Genomic DNA, 21,572 nt, shown 5'->3' on the forward strand with positions numbered 1-21,572 from the left:
CTGGAACAGCTCAGACATTTGCCCCGTGATGGGGAAGGTGTCCAGTGGGCAAATGGGAAGTGTCTTTCTGAGGGAGATGCTTGTTTTGTTGTCACTGAAGAGCAACGAGGCTCCTGCTCAGTGACTTGCTTGGGGTCTGGGAGCTTTTACTGATGAGTTTAGCATCTTCCAAAATATTCATGTAAATTATACTGATGATACAACCTGCCCCGAGAATCCCTCTCCTTGTTCTTGATACCCACAGCTTCAGAGGGAGTAGCTCCAAATGTCTGAGAGATTGAAGAGATGTTCTTCCTCACAAACACGCTGGCAACGCTCCAAGGAGTCTCAAACTTGGTTCCAAACATTCGTTTGGACAAACTCAAAATTAAAATAGGGTTGCCCAGGTTAATGGCTTGGAAACTTGGTATAAGAGACGCCTAGAGGATTACGTGCTTTTCCCTTTTCAAATCTTGTTGCACGGCATCAGTATTGCCCCATGTTTGAAGCGAATAATATAGTTTCATCAGCGAGGATGCAGATTATTATTTTTCTAGCTCTGGCACTATCATTTACAGTTATCTGAAATAATTTCAGTAGAAGAGTGTATTTCATGCCTACATTGGGCCGGGATGTAAGAGGGTGCACCTGCTTAGATGTACACTGAAGGACTGGGTGTGAATGGGCATCGCCCCGGGGCCACTTTGGAGGGGTCTGGAGCTTTCTTCTCCTCACTTCAAAAGATGTATGACTGGCCGAGTTGTCTTTCAGTCAGAAACCTTAGGCCACAAGCTTCCCTCGAGATACTTTCTGTAGTGATGTCAAGATTAATAGCTTTCCACTCCCTCCAGGAACAGATGTGTGGTAGGTGGGCACCACCTCCTCCCTCACTGCTGCATGTGGCAGACATGACCAATCAATCGTTCACCTCTTCCCTGTTGCGTGTGGCAGACATGACCCATCAATCGCTCATGAGGCTCTTTCTTGCTGAGCCTGGACTTGGCCAAGGCATCCTTCTTATGCACAGCACTGCAGCCAGAGACTTCCAGTGCGGAGGAGTTGATCTTCAAGGCTGAAACCCATTTTTCATCCCTGCCACTCATGGCTTTGTTTTGACTAAAACTCATGGAGAACTAATATAGTGCCTCGGTGTACATTTCCCCCTCTGTTATATTCCTCAAGGTCAGGACATGGCCAGGGCAGCTGAGAGCACTGGGTATCTGATGGAGTAAAGGCGGAGAGGGGAAATGGCACAGAAGGAGGAAATATCCAGTGCTGATGAAAATAAGAAAATTTGGTTCCTTCCTAACTTCCACCAAGAACCAGCTGTGGAGGGCCCTGTAGGCATCTGCCCTTCTGAAGTCACCAGGTACTTCACCTCCATGCCTCACACACGGGTGAGCTAAGGTTCTGTGACTCTGGCAACTACAGTCACTTCTGGAACTTTCTATCCTGCTAGTGTGAGCGCAGACCCAGGGCTTCTGGCACAGCCTGGTGAGGTATGAGGTTGGCCACTCACATCTGGAAACACCGAGTAAGGGATTTGCTTCACTAATTTCACAGAAGGTAACCATCTGTCATGTTAGCCCCACCTTCTGGATGCTGAGTCAGTAGCTGGAGGATGGCTAAGACACTCTCCTTTGATCACTGAGGTAACGATGATGACGATGGTGACTGGGGTCACAATATTAGTTATCACTTATTAGGCATTTGCTGTGCCTCGGACATCATGCCAAGCAGTCCACGTGCATTGCCTCCATGAATCCAGACAAGAGCTTTGTGAGACAGCTACTGTTGTGGCCCCAGTTTTCAGGATGAGGAAGTCGAGGGTCTGGCAAGGCCAGCCAACGTGGCCACATCACGAAGCTAGTGAGTGGAGGGGCCCAGCTTCTAGCCAGGTCTGTCCAATTCCATCCTTCATTGCTCTCCACTTCTGTGATTTCTCTTTCTCCATAGCAGCGATGGTGATGATAGAGCCCCGAGCATTTAGTACTAAGAAAAGCAGTAATCGGGATACAGTCACTCGCTTTATTTTAAGCTTACATATTTTGTTTCAATTTGACTTCAAGATGGAGAAGGCTGTCCTGATAAATCAAGTCGCTGACTCTATGGCCGAATGTCTTAACCACTGGCAAATGGCTCCGTAAATAACAACTTAACAGCAAAGGGGGGTGAAGTCCAGACCACAGCAGGATTCATAACAAAGGTTCTCCACTCAGAACAGGATGAAAAGCTCGAGTTCCACCATGTTTGGTTCCAAGAAAAAGAAGTTTATTTATTAACTTTTAAAAATAGAAAACTGTTTTTTTTTTTTTTATTTTTTTTTTAATTTTTTTTATTTTTGGGACAGAGAGAGACAGAGCATGAACGGGGGAGGGGCAGAGAGAGAGGGAGACACAGAATCGGAAACAGGCTCCAGGCTCCGAGCCGTCAGCCCAGAGCCTGACGCGGGGCTCGAACTCACGGACCGCGAGATCGTGACCTGGCTGAAGTCGGACGCTTAACCGACTGCGCCACCCAGGCGCCCCTAGAAAACTGTTTTTGATATAAAACAGCAAATGCCTGATTCATGCACAGGTCCCATTTTCCTGGTGAAGTTTTGGTGTTTCTTAGAAACAGGACTGCCTGAGTCCTTCTGACAAACTTGGAGGAAAATGAATCATGTGCTTGGGATTCAGTTTGAAGAGAAAAATCCAATTGTCTAAACAGAGGCTATGATTGTAAAACTCAAATTATGTAAACTGGGTGCTTTGATTCAGTTGCAGAGTGGCTCTCCTGGATGAATTCAGCTGGGGAGGAGAAAAATCCTAACAACTTTTCAAAGCTCCATGTGGCTCGAGTATTCATTTGACTTTCTGACATGGAGGAAGAATTTCTGGAGAAAACGTACACTTCTTCCACCAACATGCCAGCGTTATCTTCCAAAAACATGGTTTGGAAACTATCACTCTCTGCAGAGGCCCCTCTCACTCTTTCTAGAATGTGGTAAAGCCATTGGGAACAGTCTCTGTCACAAAGTCTCACGTGGTTGCCCTTAAATTTGTGTCCCTGAGAAAACCAACAACAGTTCCTTTCCTCTCTTTCTTATAGAAGAAGGTGAATGGAGTTACAGAAGGGAGGTCCTGTGGGTCAACTGTATCTCCCCGTGAAAGATATGTTGCAGTTCCCACCCCAGTACCTGTGGATGTGACCTTATTTGGAAATAGGGTCTTTGTAAATGCAATCAAGTTAAGATGAAGTTGACTGGAGTAGGTGGGTCCTCACCTGTGGTTGGTGTCCTTACAAGGAGAGAGAAACTGGGGTCCAGAGACACAGGGCCACGTGCCAGTGAAGGCAGAGGTCGGGGTAGGACATCTACAAGGTGGGGAACACCCAGGATCACTGGCAGCACCAGAAGCTGGAGGGAGGCATGGAGCAGGTTCCCTCTCAGAGCCTCCACGAGGAGTCAGCCCTGCAGACGACTTGCTTTCAGACTTCTGGTCTCCAGAACTGGGAGAGTATACATTTTTGCTGCGTTAAGCCCACCTAGCTTGTGGTCATTTGCTACAGCAGCCCCGGGGAACTAATACAGGAGGTGAGTAATTTTTCTTTAAACGTGACACTGGGGTCACCCAAGACTCAAAGTTGGACGTCACAGCTCTGCGGGAGATGCAGCCTGACTTCTGATCTGGGTGCTCCAGGACAGCTGAGGAACCAGTGACAGTTTCTGTCACACATGCTGGTCTGAGGGTGCCCACGCTGCCTGGGCTTGTTCATCCCAAGGGTTGATAAAAATTGACCCTTGCCTGGGGCGTCTGGGTGGCTCAGTCGGTTAAGCGTCCGACTTCAGTTCAGGTCATGATCTCATGGCTGGTGGGTTCAAACCCCGCGTCGGGCTTTGTGCCAACAGCTCAGAGCCTGGAGCCTGCTTCGGATTCTGTATCTCCCTCTCTCTCTCTGCCCCTTGCCCACTCACACTCTGTCTCTCTATCTCTTAAAAATAAATAAACATTAGAAAAGTTTTTTTAAAAAATCAACCCTTGGCCTGAAAGAAGGTCTGGGGGATGTATCAATCAGGTGTTCATTGATCGATCAAAGACCAAGCGTGCAAGTGTGGAATAGTATGTTCAGTGTAGGGAACTCTAAGATCTCTTTGTGTTAGAGACAGATGGCAAGCAATCAGAAATGGAAACATAAACATCAAATATTATAAGGAATGTACTTTTCAAACTGTGAAGAGCTGAACAGAGTTTAGGTATTTCTATCACCACCCATCTTACAGGGTCATTGGGGAGACCAGCAAGTGTAGAAACTGAAAGCTTGCTGAGTTTTCTGGAAAATCGCTGTAAGATGTCACATCGTAATGCAGTATTTTGAATGCATCTGGCTTCACTGCTAGACCCTAGAGATCGGAAAAGAAATCTAAACGTCTGTGTACTTATTATGTAGGTGAGTTTCTACAAGGTTCCACTGCATCTGGTTTACAGGAACTTTTCATGCAAGCCTTCAGCGGCCATCTGAAACCCATGACTTTTTGCTAGAAATACCGGCACAGGGAGATGGGACCCAGCTAGGTAATGAGTGGATGTAAGCACTGCAAACATTTCGGAGTCTTGCCTTACCTGTGCTATTTTAATCGATGATGTGCAAAGGTATGAAAATAATTTATGCATTTAAAAGTTTTACATACTTAATAAAAATTAAGAAGTTAAGAATTATAAACAAACACAGAAATGAGAAGCCTTGAGACAGCACAGAATAAATGTTAAGGAAGTGTCACAGGAGAGGGCACCAGATGATAAGACTAAGAGGAAATCTGTGACGATGAGGGTGGAGGTTATGGTCTCACCAGGAGAAGGACAACGCATGGAAGGGCCAGTCACAGACAAGCATTCACTGCAGACAAATGATGGGCGACAATCAGCTGGGACAGAGGGACAGTGTAAATTAAGGGACAGAACCATCGCAGATAAACTCAGCAAAACCCATCACAGCAGAAGGTCCGCAGGCAAAGCAGGAGGAGTTTAGATGGGGTATCTCAATTTTGTGGTCTTACAGCCGCTTGTGTGGTCCCCAGCCCTGTGGACTCCCCCAGCGTGACGGCCTGCGGCCGCTCTGATTAAGCACTTGCTTTGGCCGCTGGGTATCTGCCGTGCCCCGGTTCTAAACCCTTGGTCCAAACCTCCTCCTGCACGATGGGCCGAGCCCTTCTGAGTGTGGGAGCGTTCACAGATTCCCCTTCCCCCGATCACAGAGAATCCTCTACTGTCATTACGTTTTCTTCAGCCTAGAAGGGAAGGACTTGTTGTTCTGGCTACATCTTAGGGGCCATGTTAATCTACCCGAAGTGTCGCAGGAGCCGGGAAGGAGAGCCTCTAGAGCTGGGGGTGGGGACATTGTTTTGGTCAGAGGTTCATAGGAATCTCTGGAGTAGTGAGTAGAGTAGCGTTGGGGTGTGAAAGCAACACAGGGGAGGGAGTTGAATCAATGCTGCTTGGGTCCACTTTAATCTCTGCCGAGAAACATGGGGGAAAATAAAATCACTGAGAATTAATTTTGGTTGTTAAATTGGACTTCTTAAATGCATGCCTCTGCTGGACCGATGGGGGCTCACAGGCCATGGGGGGCGGGACCCTCCACGCGATCTCAGCATGCCCAACACTCCTCCTCACACTGCATCCCCCTCCCCCCGCCCTATGACACTGCACTCGACACTCTGAATCCCTCCCTTGCCCACATCTGAAATGCCACCTCATCTTTCCTTGATTCTTCTTCCCCCACAAAAATCCCAAGCAATCAAACTGGGTGTAATCATCCCCTTCTGAAGTCTCACCCCCATGACAGTCGTCACCACCGCTCACGGGGTTAACTGTCCCTCAGCGCAGGACGGGGATTCGCTTTCACTGTGGCTAAGTCCATGGTCTCTCATCATTGCATCTGGGTTCTGAAAGTTTGCTGCTATTGGTTTTGTACATTTATGTTTGTTTGTTTGCCTTTTAGAAAGTCCCTTTTTAAAAATGAGGGTTTGGTCAGGCTTTGGGGGAAAGGTCAATTTGGGCATTCAAGTTACTTTCACCAGAAAATAGGTTATCATACAAAAAATATATACAGAGAAATTTTGTAGAGAAGAGGGCTAGTTTAAGCTTACCTTATGATAAGGCAACATGCTCAATATTTAAATGGATTTTAAATGATGGATCCTTGTCTGGGATGTTCTTTAAATGCACTTTGATTTTTCTCTTCTGTATTTTATCATGATGTTTCTGTATTTCCTTCTGGGGACAAGATTCCAGATGCGTGATTGTGTAGCTCTGGTCAGACTCTTGTCTCAGCTCCTAGTGGGTCGGTTTCCTGGCCACACAAACCCTACATTTTCCCAGGCTGTAATTTTCCAAAGATCCTGCCACGGGGCAGCAGGTGTCGCTGGCCTGGTAGCCAGGAGACCTTGATGCTGGTTCCCTGTGCATCACCCAACCTCCTGTCGACAGATGAAGCCAGTGGACTGGTTCTTAGGCTCTCTCCTCTTTTGGCCACTTGCTGTCTGTCTGCTTCTCGGGCAGCACAGGAAAGAGGAGTTTGGTACCACCTTCCTTCCAGGGGACTGGGGGAGGGGGTGGCTACAGTTGTAATTCAGAGGTTCCCCATCGTCTTGCGAGAACGTCTGGGGCTGAGCCTGTGGTGGTCAAGGGGCCGAGTCTTCCTGGCTTTTCATGATTTTGGAAGATACTCACAAAAAGGGGATGAGGTCACGCACTGGTGTGCAGCTGGCGAAGGCCAACGAAGACAGTGCTCTCACAGACATTCCTCCTTCTGCACCCGCGACTCGTGGGCCTGAATTGGTCCTGGTCCCAGTCAGTTCCACCTGCAGCAACATGGTCTCAGGAGCTCTTGAGACACGCTTTGTAACAACCGTATTTATTTGTGGATTCAGACCTTATCCTTCCAACATACGAGGACAAGATGCAAAGACACTGGCTTTTCCATCGTGGGACATGCCTACTGTTTCGTGTATGCTGACGGGTGTGATCAGGAACTTTCTGGGATAAGTTACCCCCACATTAGGTCATAGGACGATAATTTCTTTTCTGCCTGAGACTTCTAGATCACCTCGATCCTTAAATATGCTTAAGAAGTTGAGCTTCGAGAAGTTTATTACCTTTATAAACGGCGAAGGTTCATCAACATGTGGGACACTTATCTACTTCCTAGGACTTTTTGTTTGGAGGATGTGGAGGAACTCTGGGATTAAGTGGCATAGCGGGTAAACGCCCTGATAAGCCGTAAACTGCAGAGACGGTCCGGTAACCCTGCCCGCGTGAGCCCACCTGGGCGGGTCCCTGCCGGGTCTGGGACGGGCTCCCACCGCCACCCCCCTGCCGGTGGCCGGGACGCTCGAGGATCTCAGCGCTGACTTAGAGGCGGGTCCAGAGGGCCGCAGCCTACCTTCGCACTTGAGGAGGAAGAAGTCCGCGCTGTGGCTGAAGGATGCGCTGAAGTAGGTGCAATTCTCCACCAGGTCACAGGACATGCACTGCCTGTTGAAGCTGCCCACCGTGCTGGCGCTGGAGGAACAAAGACGGCGGGGCGTGAACCCAGGCGGCGAGGAGACCGGCCCAGGGCGCAGGGCCCAAACCCCCAGCTCGGCCGTCAGGGCTGGTGGCTTCTCTCCTTTCAAGGGCGCTCGCGAGTCCCTGACGCTCCACGGTGGGCCTTTCTCCCGCCCGTCCCCCCGGGAAGACCCGAATGCCCTGCTCCGTTCTCCCCTTCCCTGGCAGCCAGGCCCCCCTCGGAAGAGCTCACGGCACGCGTGCTCTCTGGGTGCACACGTGACAGTGCACGCTTGGTCACCTGCGCCTGTGCGTGCCCCCGCTGGGAAGGGGAAGACGCATAGTGCCTGGTGCCGTTATCTAGTACTTTGGACCCACGCCTCTGGTCTGAGGAGACGGCTCGCTCTTTGAGAACAGGAGCTCATCTTCCGAATCTCCGAATTTCCTAGGAGAACCTAGCCCCGGTGCATGACGCGTCAGGAACCCCAGGGACATGGGCTGAACCGGGCTCTGGCTGCTTCGGAGCCACACGGAGACGTGGAGCTTCTCACTTGTTGGTGGGGGGGGCGGAGCAGGAACCCCGGGACCACGCAGAACAAGCACAAGCTCACGTCAAGAAGGCCTGAAATGTGTTCCCCAAAATGAAGATACCGAGGAGGCTTTGCATGTACCTGGGGGGGGGTTCCTGCCTGAGCACTTTGCCGGGGGAGGTCCCTTTGCCGGGGGGCTCCTCCTCCCACAGGCCCCCCAGGAGACCTGCCCACAAGGGTGACGGTAGCTCGCGGCCAGGAGAAGACGGCCTTCTAACGGTATTCATAAGGCGGAGGAAAAGGGAGGCGGTCCGCCTCGAACCCCTTCATTCTTGGGGTGACAGGACTGATCTAAGTAACGCTGGCAGACACGCCCAGCTACACGGAGCAGCGGGCCTGTGACCACGTGGGTTTGCCAGAGTTCTCTCCCTTCCAGAGGGACTCCCCTGTGCTGGCCTTCTGTGCCCTCAGCACACGCACCGGTGGGTGGGAGGGGACACGCTGGTCCTCCTGAGAGGGATTCTCCAGCATCCCCGCGGCAGGGAGGGGAGCCAGGCGTCGGCTCCATCCAGCCCGAGTCACCCCCTCAGGCCCTCGGGTCCCCACGGGGCAGCTGGTGTGCCTGGGGGCTGTGACCAGCACCCACCGACCTTCTAGTCTGGGAAACACGGAGGAGGTAAGAGGTTGTGCTATTTCCACGTCTGGTGATCCCAGTTCAGAACCCAAGGCTTTCCCCGGTGGGAACAGTGACTGGGGCAGGTGACAGGACCTGATGCCAGGGAGGACAGACCCTGGAAGAAGTCGCCTCTCCAGGGTTCAGACGGCACCCTTCCCCTGCCTCGTCTGGGGTTCCGGATCTGACCGCTGTCACAGCAAGACGGTGGCGACACGGAGCCCGTAGAGGGCCTCCTCCCCACCCGACACGGGGCACGCCCGAGCCGACTTGCCTCCCATCAGCCCCCCGTGGGAATGAGCCCGCCACGTCACATTTGCATAAAGTTGAGAAGAAAGAGGCCGGGTTATCAACACGAGAAAGTACGTCGGGGGTGGGGAGCAAACACCCCCGCGTTGGACAAACGCAGAAGAATCAAGCTTCAAATTTGGTGGCCTCTGCATTTCTCGTTATTTGTCTCCGGACCTTACAGCTGCCTCTGTGGCGGTCCCCTGCGCCCCCCCCCCCCAGGGGGTACCGCATCTCCGCTCGAGTCACCAGGCCTTCTGAAGGCAGAGCCCCACGTGCGGCCGGCCCACGTACCTGTAGAGCTGTCGCCTCCGAGGCAGGTCCTCCGTGCTCAGGAAGTAGCTGCAAAGACCGGGGCGGGGGGGGGGGGGGACAACAGGGATTAGTGGTCCCAGGGTGGGCTCGAGTCCCCTGCAGGGCTCTGTCTGCAGACGCTCCCCGGGACTCTGCCCGTGTGTGGTGACGGGACCTGCTGTCCTGCTCAGGCCCAGCCCTGGGCGCGGGCGGGGAGAGTCGCACACCCAGGGGCCTCACCGGGGCTCCGCCGAGGGCCGAGGACTGTGTACAACTGGACTCAGGTGCGGGCATCCCTTTACAAGCCGTTGGCCTCCCGGAGGGCCGGGACCCGAGCACCCTCGACACCAGTCCAGACATAAAGCCTGGGGCAGTGATGTTCATCTGCCACTGGAGCATGGGCACCCGGGCCCTGGTCCCACCACCGGGGAGGACGAGCGGCATCCCGGGCCTGGCCTCCACCGTCGGAGCTGAATCCTGGCTCCCTGTCACCGTCTGGATAAGCCGCAGTCAACGACTCAACCGCTCTGTGTGTTGGCTTATTTACATTAGGAGCGGGGAAAGCAGTGACCGCCCCCCCCCCCCCCCCCCCCCCCGGACTGCTGAGCCGAAGGACAGAATGGTCACAACGCGCCCCGCACAGGGCCTGGAGCTCACAAGGAGTACAGACCCGTCCTGCCACCGCCTGTCCCCCTGTGTCACCCCGCAGGGCCGGCCACTCAGCTTCCTCTGCTCAGTGTCTGGCAACTTTGGAGGTGGGGCCGCTGGGAGACAGAACCCAGTGAGTGTCGTCTGACCGCAAGTAAGGGCCGCGTTTCGCCAGGGTCTTGCCGGCCCCGCGGCCTGCCCCACTTACATCTTGTTCCGCTTCTCGTCGTAGGACAGGATCTTGGTGACATCCCAGTCTCCAGATGTGATGGACTGAATGTTGTCGTTGCTGCTGTTGGGCTGGAACACGGAGAGGACGTGGCAGAGCTGGTGAGCCCGAGCCCCTCCGTGGGGTCCCCCACCCCCAAGTCCTCTCCTCTGACCGGGGCTTGCATCCAGCCCGTCCACAAAGCCTCGGCTGGCACCCCCAGGTCCTAGCCCTCCCCCTCCTCCAGAGTCCACGTCCGTGGTACTTGTCACCTGGTGCCATGACGGCCAGGGCCACCAACCATGACACATGGGTGTCACTAGAGGCAGCAATGGCCACTCTGCACATGCTGCTGATGCTGTTTTGTAAAATTTGTGAATCTCATTAGCAGAGTCGTTACTACAGGAAGACTGGGAGCGAGGAAAGAGGAATACGGGGGGGTATGAAACAGGACAAGGAAATAGATGGAGGGGAGGGAGGAGGGAAGGAAGGAGGGAGGGAGGGAGGGAGGAGGGCAGGAGGGAGGAAGAGATGAAAGAAGAAAAGAAGGGAGAGGGGAAGGAAGGGGGAAAGAAGGCAGGAAGAGAGGGGGAGGAAGGGAGGGAGGGAAGGAAGGAAGGAGGGAAGGAAGAGGGGAAGGAAGGCAGGAAAAGAGCAGGGAAGACAGGAAGGAGAGAGGAAGGGAAGGAGGGAGGGGGGAAAGAGGGAGGAAGAGGTGAAAGAAGAAAAGAAGGGAGAGGGGAAGGAAGGGGGAAAGAAGGCAGGAAGAGAGGGGGAGGAAGGGAGGGAGGGAAGGAAGGAAGGAGGGAAGGAAGAGGGGAAGGAAGGCAGGAAAAGAGCGGGGAAGACAGGAAGGAGAGAGGAAGGGAAGGAGGGAGGGGGGAAAGAGGGAGGAAGAGATGAAAGAAGAAAAGAAGGGAGAGGGGAAGGAAGGGGGAAAGATGGCAGGAAGAGAGGGGGAGGAAGGGAGGGAGGGAAGGAAGGAAGGAGGGAAGGAAGAGGGGAAGGAAGGCAGGAAAAGAGCGGGGAAGACAGGAAGGAGAGAGGAAGGGAAGGAGGGAGGGAGGAAGGTAGAGAAGGAAGGAGAGAGGGAAGGAGGGAGGGAGGAGACGCGTCTGTCATTCTCTGCCATCATTTACAAGGACGGTTCGAATCCCTCTCTCTCCCCAAGTGCCTCCCAGAGTGGAATAATTCTGACAATAAACCGTAATGGAGGGAGGTGCGGCCATCACGACAGGAACGACGTGATCTGGAACGCGGTGTGCTGGAGGGCAGGTGCTCAGGGAGGCAGGTGGGAATCGGATGGTGACTAAGTCAGGCAGAGCCCACGGGGGTCTCAGGGGAAGGGAGAGCCCGCGGGGAGCAGGGAAGCAGGGGTGCGGGGGATTCTGGATGACAGGGGTGGCCTGAGGGGCTCCTGGCCAGGGGGGTGCTCTCCTGGATGAAGGCGGGCCTGCTTCCTGCAGGGATGTTAACAGGGCACTCTGTGCATGAATTCAGGGACACGGCCACATGCAAACACATAAACGTTTTCCATCTTGGTTAATGTGATCCAAAATGTGGAAACAGGACTCTGGTGCCACAGTGACCAACGGAAAGTCGGCCAGAGAGCAGTCACCGTCAGTCATGCGGTCACTTGGGCTGGAGACTCAGGCCCCTGCAGCCTTGCCTCGGGGAACCAGGCCCCCCACGGTCGCTGCTGGGTCTCCGCTACTGTTCCCTGTGTCACACCTGCCCTTAAGTGGGGCGTCCTCAGCATGTGCTTTTGAAATTGTCTTTTGGCCCAAATCCTAAATAGGAGTCTTCCATTAGTAGCTACAGGATATTTTTGATAACTATTTAAAATCAAATTTTAATTCACCTATCCTGGGCCCCAAATAACTTCAGCTCTCTCAGAAATGGAATCCACGCTCGGAAGACGAGGGTCATGGTCACAGAAATGCCACGCCCTCTCTGCACCTTCTTCCTAAAGGCAGCACTCCCCGAACACTCAGTGCCCTGAGCTTCCTGGGGCGACAGGTCTGCAGCAAACAGCGTTCACCAAGATCTCTGCTTCCGGTTCTAAATCCACGTACATTAAGCTCAGCGATGCCCTGCTCCTAAGCCACCAGACCCCAGAATCAGGTGAGTGGCAGCAGGCGGGAGCAGAGTAATGGCATAGTGCCTACACCTGGCTCAAAGACAGCATGTCCTAGGACACCGCACCGTGAGGCACTAGACCCGTGTCCCTGGGAGACCCATGTCCCTGGGAGAGAGGGTCGGGGACAGCACAACAGACAGGGAGGGAGGGTCGAGGGCACAGGATCGTCTACAAAGTAGTACACCCGAGTCCCAGGGCTCATACCCAACACCGGGTCCCACAGCCCCCTATGCTACTGTCAGAAGTGTTATTTAACGTTTTTTGTTTTTTTTTTTAATTTATTTTTGAGACAGAGAGAGACAGAGCATGAATGGGGGAGGGTCAGAGAGAGGGAGACACAGAATCTGAAACAGGCTCCAGGCTCTGAGCCGTCAGCACAGAGCCCGATGTGGGGCTCGAACTCACGGACCGTGAGATCGTGACCTGAGCCGAAGTCGGACGCTCAACCGACTGAGCCACCCAGGCGCCCCCAGAAGTGTTATTTAAAAAAATTTTTTTTAATGTTTATTTTTGAGAGAGAAAGAGCATGAGTGGAGGAGGGGCAGAGAGAGAGGGAGACACAGAATCTGAAATGGGCTCCAGGCTCCGAGCTGTCAGCACAGAGCCGGATGCGAGGCTTGAACCCACGAATTGTGAGATCGTGACCTGAGCTGAAGTCGGACGTTTAACCGACTGAGTCACCCAGGGGCCCTGAAGTGTCATCGCATTTTCGAGCCATAACAGAAAGGGCACACGTGCGACCCAGCGTCTCAAGCCCTGGGCTTTGCGAGCGCCCCATTCTGCCCCACCTTGGGGAAACCACCTCCCAGTTCAAGAACCCGGGCTCACTCTGGGGACCTCGCAGATGATCAGGGCACACAGAGTGGTCCCCACTAGGGGCTGTCAACAGCACAGCGGGAAGTTTTAGAAACGGTCGGGATTACCTGGGACGACGAGACGGTGATGTGATAGAATTTCCCTTGTCCCCCCTGTGGGATGGCTCTGACGAAGAAGAACTTCCGGCCGTCCTTGGAGAACACCGGCTCCTCGTTCTACGGACAAAAGCAGAGTGTGAAAAGGCTTCGTTGTGTGTGGAAAAGGTCTACCACAGACGATACATCCTGAGAGCCACCTCCTCTGCCATTTGTAATGGGGGTTGCGGTGGAAAGAATCAACAGTGCGTGGGCCTCTCCTCTCCTTGGGAAGCACGAGTCAAAGCTTCTGTTTCCCGAGGAACAATGAGGAATTCAGCAGAGACTTCAGGAAGGCGCCGAGCGCGGAGCGGGCTTGTCGCAGGCCCCCAGGCGGGGCAGGACCTCAGCAAGGAGAGTGCCCGGGGCACCTGCCCCTCTCACCGCGGCTCCGTGAGAGCAGAGCCCAGGGCAGCACCTGTCCAGGCACACCCGCCTCCACCTTGAAGGACCGAACCCCGAAAACTCACAAGTTTGTGCCTGAAAATGAATTCTACCACATTCGGTCCCGTCTTTTGTTCTTTAATTTAGTTAAAGCACACGGAATAGCCCGCCAGGGAGACAAATAAAAAGAGAACAGAACAGCAAACGAGGACACATTTTATTCATTCTAAGGTGCAGGTGCAGGAAACGTTCCTTCCAGGAACCTTGAACCAGAGGAGCGTGCCACACGGGCATTTGCCGGATGGCCCGTTTGCTGGGGTCTCTTGCCACTTCTCCTCGGAGAGGAATGGGCATTCCCAGCTCTCCCCCGGGGAAGGAATTCTCGGCTGGATTCAAAGCCGAGGCCTGAAGTGTGTTGCCCTATCCCTGCCCGGCCCCCTCCCCCGCCCAGAGCTGAGCGGCCACGGTCCCGGGGTCGGGCCACCTCCCCGATGGGGGAAAAGGCATTTTGCTACAGCGGCATCTCAGCATCTCTGCGGCTGCGGCTTGGAAGTTTCCATCCGTGAACACCAATTAGTCGGCGACGATCTATATTTTCTGATTCAAGGAGCCGCACGCTCACGCGGCCGAGAACAAATGGTAAATAGGCCCCAGCTGGTGCCAGGAACGCACATTTCCCCGCAGTGAGCGAGGAGACGCCAGCGTGATGCGCCCGGAGAAATAAACTAACATGTGATTAAAATGACATTTAATCTTCATGAATATTTGCAATAAAATGAAACCTTTAATCTGCAAATATTTATTTTTCTATTTAGAGCTGGCAGCGTGGTATTTAGAAGCAGGGGCAATGGGAAAGTGAGTGGGGACTCTGGCTTTTTAAATGTACTTTTATTTGCCAAGCCCCAGGGCGGATACTGCAATATTGCCTCCGTTTTCTGGGGAAGTGTTTGCACTTTTGGCAGAGAAAAATACTCTGAATAAAGGTAATAAATAATTAATTCTGGCCAGACGCTTTGCTTTCATACTGAGGGGGCCCTCATCATTTTGATGTCCCCTTTACATTCGTCACGGAGCACTGTGCACCTGCCCTCAGCCTGAGACCCGCTTTCTGGGGCAGTAAATGTATTCCTGGTAGGAGAGTGCGATGGTTTTCGAGGAGGAGACCCGGATGTCAGTGCTGACACTCAGGGCTTCTGGGGGAAGCTCTCCGGTCTCTCTCGGTAACAGGGAATCTGCCACACACGATGCCCCCTCTCCCCACCTCCATGCCACTCGCAGAGGATCCGTGTAGAAGGAGCCCTTTCTACTGGTGAGAGAGTCTTTGTGAAATGTTGGTACCACATCTGCCAATTCTTTCCAGAGAGTGGTTCCGGGACACGCCCCTTGTCCAATCTCCCAGCCTGGAGTTTGAAATCACAAAACCAAAATTCTGGTAAAGGAAGAAAGACTGTCTGATGTCGGCCTACAGGATGCATCTTCAGCCAGAGGATGGGGTCCAGGGCTCTACACCGAATCCCCGTGGATCCACATCAGGACAGACGTTGCAAGGTCATGGGTGCTGGTGATGGAGTGGATGCATCGGGGGGGAGCTGCCTATTCTTCTGGAATATTCCTAGGAGAACTGGGTGGTTCCTAACTTGCTCTCCAGGACCTCGTGATATCCTGAAGGGTGTGAAAAACAGGGTCCACGAATCCCTTTGTGAAAAATCTCTTTGAACGTCATGAGAAACTGGTGAAGCTAGACCTTCCTACTGGCCCTGGAGCGCTGTGTTCGTGATGCCTGAGGAGTGGTACCCAGAGAAAGCAGGGCCTCCCTACACTCCCCAGGCAGGGCCGCTCGCCGGCCCTGAGCGGGGAAAGCACCACCTTGGAACAGGTCCTCTATAGGACCTGCTGTCTTAAACTCAAGACGGCATGGCACATTTCTCAATGGCTGTTTAAAAAATGTTAGCGGTTTGCTCGGTAAATGCCTTCAAGTCTGCATTGTAAAAGTGTGATTCTCCACGTGGCTTTGAGTGCTGACTTGCTTTTGCGTGGAGAGAGCCGCTGTCCCAAGGCCATCCAGGCTGTCTGTCTGGAGCGTGGCTGGTGTTCTCAGGTGGGCCACGAGCTGCAAGGCTGATAAATACAGAAAAATCCCGGTGATGATGGCGTCTCCGCGATGAAGAGACCAGCAAAGCGGGCGGCCTCTTGGCCTCCAGACCTCGAGGACCCCCAGCCAGTGCTCCAGCCCTGCCCACAGCCAAACACCTGTCCGCGTCTTCTGAACATATCTTAGGGTTACTTCCATTTACCACACGTGGGATTCCTGCCCGCCTCTCATCAACCTTCCTACCCCGTGAATCTTTGAGAGCTGCTGTTCTAGAGGATTCATTTCCATTTGGGTTTTTGTTGTTTGTTTTTTTAAAAACTGTACTGGGGTGAAATTCACATAAATTTGCTCCCCAGCGCCCTCCCCCGGCCCGGGGAGCCAGCAAACAGCCGTCCCTTTCTGTGAACTCATTTATTCAGGACATTTTGTGTTAATGGAATCACACAACGGGCGGCCTCTTTGTCTGGCTCTGGGCTCCCCGGAAGAAGGTTCTTGCCGCACTGCTCAAGACAGCCAAAGGGCAGAAACAACCCAATGCCCGTCAACAGATACACAAGCCGCGGTCTGTCCGTACAGTGGAATGTCGTTCAGCCACAAGAAGGAAGGTCGTCCCCACACCCGCCGGACAAGGGCTTGGGAGAAGTCGCTGGTTCAGTTTTGAGATCCACTGAGCCTAGGAGCTGTCTGGTCTGATCCGTAAGGTACTGGCCGATCAGACAACCACACAGATGATGGCTTTTCTTTGCTTTCACGTCAAGCTCTCTGACGTTCTCTCTGCTACAAGAGGGGCACCAACACGTGTATTTGCTACCTGCGCTCCTGTCACTGATCCAGGGGGGCTTTCGGCAACTTCACAGCATGACCTCCCAGTTCACGTTTCGGGGTCCCCCAAGCACGCTCTCTTTCTTGGAGTTTTCTTAGCTTGGATGTGGCACCCACGCTTACACACAGGAAACAAGATCGGGCATTTGGGCGATTCCTCTTTCGGAAAAGCCCGGCGAGGAGGAGTATTTCAAAGTGAGTGTGCTTGTGTGCCCGTGTATGAGGCTGCCGCCTTGGACGTAACCGATGGGAGGCTGGGACGGACAGCTGACTCCGCCGTTAGGGAAGTCCCGCCCGTGGGTCCGCGTCCAGCCACCGTTATTCTGTCCCCGGATTCTGTTGGCACTCGCTTCACCCCGATTCTCGAGATTCCAATCTGGTGTGATTTTCCCCACAAATGTTCAGACTGCTTTCATCCCAGCAGGCTGGATAGGAAGGAAGGAAGCCTCTAAAACTCTCACCTATTCTTTGCCAGGGTGTGGAGTGAGACAAAACACCAGCCCTGAGAGCTTTGCTTTCTGCGGGAGTTGAAGGTTTTTGGCTGCAGAAGTGGGAGTCCCTGTCGGCCTCTCCCGACCTCCTCAAACCTCAAGGCCCCGGAGCCTGTTTAACATGGACTTCTTGCCCGAGTAAGGACGGGAAGCCGGGGGTGGCTCCGAAGGCCAGGTTCCCGTGAAAGCTCACGCCGAACCCCAGCACGGTGTGCCTCCAACGGGACAGCCACAGAATCACGAGGAGAGATGTACGGCTACCAGCCTGTTTCAGAGAGTACGTTGAGGCAGCGTTTATGGACTCCTTGTAATTCGCCACAAGGACATCAATCTAGCTGAGGACTGAGTTCTCACCAAGCCCCGTACGTTCTCAAGAGCCGTGATTTTCAAACTGTCTTTCTTCCTTGGTTCTGTGACTCTCCGGTCATGCGCAAGGGCCACGGGGAGCAAGGAGGAGCCGGCCGAGCAGCCCCCACCCCCCACCAGGGCCGGAAACCTCTGCGGGGCTACTGAGGGACTGAATGCTTGAGAAGCCATCGTGTTGTCAAAACCCGGAGAGCCGTGGTGGCGCATCTGGTGGCGGGTGCAGACCAAAGACAAATCAGCGTGCGGTAGCTACCTGTCTGTGGAGCCAGGCTTCGCTTTCGTCCTCGTGTTTCTGAAATGAAATAAGAGCATTAGACAAAGGATGTCTTTGCACGTTTTGTGTCTGTGACCAACAGCGCAGAAACAATTTGATTCCCCTCCACGGTCGCCGCACAGGCACACAGAGCCGTGGCCCGCCCAGGGAGGAGGAGGCATCCCGGCCCGCCGTTGTGGCTCACCGCCAAACACTCGTGTCCCCGAACAAGAAAAATGTCGCCCTCCCCGGCAACGGGGACAAACCCATGGTGGGTGGGAATCCGGTGGAAGATGGCGTACCTCTGCCATTTGGTGGTCAGTCCACGCGTGGGCCTGCTTGGAAGTGCTGCCTTGTCGTGGGGCTTTGTGTGTGTGCGTGTGCAGGTGTGTGGACATTTCTCAAGTCACAGCCCTGAATAACAACCCCGGGAGCGAAAAGTAAATCTCCCAGAACCGTGTGGAAAGACGCATAATGGAAGACCAAACAGAACAAAAAACACCAGCATTCCAGCTACGCCGTGGGCCTGCTCCCGGTGCTGGTCCGGCCTCCGGACGCCCAGGGAGGGGTTCTCTAGCCCCAAGTCCTGTACAGTCGGCAGGAGGGAGTCTCATGATGGACTCGCACAGGTCGGGGCGGAGGTGAGAGCAGGTGTAGATCAGCAACCATTCCCGGCTTCCTGGCTCTGCGTCTACTCCTTCCCTCCCTCCTCCCCCTCGATATGCCTACGGGATCACCTGGAGTCTGCTCTCAGGTGACTCATGTGGGGACGTCCTTCTCGGTAACAGATCACTCTGCGCACCTGGAAATGGCACCAGGTGCGGCGAGATGCTTCCGGGCCTCCCAGGCCACGGTGAACCTGCTCTACAAGCCCTCTCTCCTCCCCAGCTGGGGAATAAAAACTTAGGGGCCAAAAGGAGTTTCCGGAAGACCTGCTGGGCATTATTCGTGGAGTATAATTGACCTTTTTTCACCTAGCACAAGGGGGTGTGCCTCTTCGGGCTCACGTGGAAGTGTGGAGGCCTTGCGCCCACGGGGTGGAGGGTGTGTCCTCAGCCGCCCCTCGGCTTGGATTTTCATTCTTTGTTCGCTTCCCTCTGATACTTTCCATGGTATCGTCCCTAGGTTCACCTCCTCTAACTACACATTAAGTCAGCCCGAGCCCCTAGGAACACGGCTGGGCTCACGGGTGACCTTCAGGGACGGATGCCGGCCCCCCGGGGGCCGCCGGCCCCAGGTCCACTGAAAGCGGGCAAGGCAAGCCAGGTGGCAGGGCCGGCTCCACCCGTGTCCTAGGGGCTCAGGCTGCCCCTCCCCCTCTCTGGTATCAACTGGAAAATGAAGAGAAGGCTCGTCCCGAGCATGTGGTGGGCACAGACAAAGGGGGTTGACACATCACGGACTGTGGAGCTCATGCAGGTCTGAGGACGCGACCCCTGCGGTCGCGGAGGGCTCAGCCTTGACTTCTGCGGCAGTACACAATCCATCCACACGGTGGCACCAAAACAGAGGCCAGCAGGCGGGTTCCGGCCAGTCTGTGGACGGTGACCCAGACACCCGGGAATGCCGCCTCCCTTCCGCCTCCCATGCTTCCTGCCATCGGCCCCTGTCCCCTCCCTCCCCCGTACCTTTGTGCAGACCCCGGTGGTGGCGTCGCAGAGGGTGAGAAGGGACACGTTCTGCGCCCGGCTCAGCCAGTTCACCGCGACCTTGGTGCTGGTGGCCCACTTCACCATGGTGATGTAGTACTCCCTGCAAACAGGCAAACACACGGGGTTGGCAGCGTTGCGGGGGCCGTGGGAGCCAGGAGACGGGCGCAGCCCAGCCCCGGACGCCGGGGCGAGGGCCGGGGCCTGTCGGGCTGGACTCGTCCCGGGAGGTCCTGAAATGGGGTTTCTCAAGAAGGTGCTCGGATCGCGAACTGTGGCGGGCACAGCCAAGGCACTGACGTGCCGAAGTAAGCCACACGGTGCGGTTCCTTCTCAGCTGCTCCCTCCAGGGTTGCGGATAAAGTGCGTGCGGCCCAACGACTCCCGGAGGGGGAAGCGTGTGGCTTCTGCTCCGCGGGTCTTACGCGTCAGGCTGCAGCCAGTGCTGACCTACTGGCTTGGGTTTCGAGCCACAGCCCAGGCCAACGCGCCACTGCAGCTCACGGGACGGAGAAGGAGGTCACACGAGCGGCTGACAGAGCGAGCACCAGGAAGCGCTTGGAGAGAGAGGCGCTCACAGCGCCCCACATGCTATAAAAACCCCGGGGCCACGCAGAGGAAGGCTCTGTGCTCCCTTCCCTTTCCCGGGAAGGCGAAACACCCAGGGACGGTCGCCAGCTAATTAGGGAAATTGGTTCACGGCCCTGGGCATCAGGCAGATTTGGTTGGATACCCTAGATGTCACGCGCCTGCTTTTACCCAAACCTGAAAACGTCACACTGTTCTAGGTTACCCTGTACTTAGCACAAGGGGTGCTGGGGCTTTCAGCAATTAATTCACTCACCAACTCACCCAGAGTCCTTCAAAACTGGGAGTCTTAGGGGGAAACTATACATTTGAGAAAAAGAAGAAAACAAATGCAAAGAGACTATCCCTAGGTGAGTTCCCAGAATGTTCTAGAGGCCAGCTAACCTTTGTTCTATCACCTACCCCATCTCTATCTATAATGAGATCTATTGTTAGGAATGATTACTTTGTGGCCTCACAAGGTCCTTTATCACTAAAGCCTCCAGCAAATTCACGAGACAATTCCCGGCAAGCTCAAAAGGGACCTTAGTACCTCCGATGATTATTTTCAACAGAAAGGCTTAAAGAACCAGATGTCTTCATCTAAGCTTTGGTTTAACCAGGAGATTGAATTGCTGTGTCCCCTATTTCTCGAATCCACCTGTCAGTCAAAACTTTTAATAACTTAACCTAAGTCAAGAGCTGGCGCAGGCCGGTACCTTCTGCGTCGGGGAGAGGGGAGGCCCGGGGACTGCCCATCAAAGTCTTGGCCAATCTCCTGGGGACTGGCTGGTGAGGATGTCATTCAGGCATAATCCAACTTTTATGATTTTCAACCTTCTCAATTTGCTGTGGTTTTGGAAATAGGGCTGTATCTGTTCCTACCACCTGCTCAGCAGGCCCACGGGCCTCGGGGACCTGGCTCTGTGTGTTTATAGGATCTGCCCGCTCCCCCAATGTGGTCAGGCTCCTGCTCTGAGGGGGAGCGTGGCCTTTTGGCAAGTCCTCTGTGGATGCCGGAGCCGACTTGCAATGCTAGGTTTGATCGTCTCCCCAGATGTTTGTAGGCATGAAAACATTTATTTAGCTTGGCCCTTAAAAACAACTCAGGGTCGGGGCACTGGGGTGGCTCAGTGGGTTAAGTGTCCGACTTCGGCTCAGGTCACGATCTCACGGTGTGTGGGTTCGAGCCTCATGTCGGGCTCTGTGCTGACGGCTCAGAGCCTAGAGCCTGCTTCGGATTCTGTGTCTCCCTCTCTCCCCCTCCTCCACGTGTGCTCTGTCTGTCTCTCTCTCTCTCTCTCTCTCTCAAAAATAAATAAACATTAAACAAATTAAAAAAAAATAACTCAGGGTCTGTGCTCAGCCCTTGCTCTCCATATAATACTTCTTATTTTTAAATTATAACATGAATGATCCTTTGGTCCCTGTTTGACAGAAGGTGGAGAGAGACTGCTAGCTTGAAGGGCCATGGGATGCATGTGGCAAACTCGTGTTTTCCTGGACTGTGGGGCCTTTTCGATGCAGACATTTGCATTGAGGGTGTGTGTGTGACATCACAGTGATGAGCAAACATACTTCATCTGGGTGAAATCAAGGAAGAAAAAGTCAGATCTCCTGGAATGACTATTTTTTTTCCCCCACGGCCTCCATACTAATGAGGGAGGACCCCGTTCTTGTTTCCGTTTGTTGGAGGCATTCATGCGTCCTAG

At 54.0% G+C, this 21,572-nt stretch overlaps 1 protein-coding gene across 5 annotated transcripts in view; it reads right to left on the reverse strand.

The window, feature by feature from the left end:
* The window catches only part of DPP6 (dipeptidyl peptidase like 6), a 953,748-nt gene that overhangs the window by 57,911 nt on the left and 874,265 nt on the right, over positions 1-21,572 (reverse strand). For all 5 annotated transcript variants that reach the window (XM_058723704.1, XM_058723702.1, XM_058723700.1 and 2 more), the window contains exons 11-16: positions 19,273-19,396; positions 17,645-17,683; positions 13,210-13,317; positions 10,147-10,238; positions 9,291-9,338; positions 7,402-7,520 (exon numbers count right to left, since the gene is read on the reverse strand). In XM_058723704.1, coding sequence (XP_058579687.1) covers positions 7,402-7,520; positions 9,291-9,338; positions 10,147-10,238; positions 13,210-13,317; positions 17,645-17,683; positions 19,273-19,396 — 530 coding nt within the window. The remainder of the gene's footprint in view (positions 1-7,401; positions 7,521-9,290; positions 9,339-10,146; positions 10,239-13,209; positions 13,318-17,644; positions 17,684-19,272; positions 19,397-21,572) is intronic.

This window comes from Neofelis nebulosa, chromosome 4 (assembly GCF_028018385.1).
Source record: "Neofelis nebulosa isolate mNeoNeb1 chromosome 4, mNeoNeb1.pri, whole genome shotgun sequence".
NCBI lineage: Eukaryota > Metazoa > Chordata > Mammalia > Carnivora > Felidae > Neofelis > Neofelis nebulosa.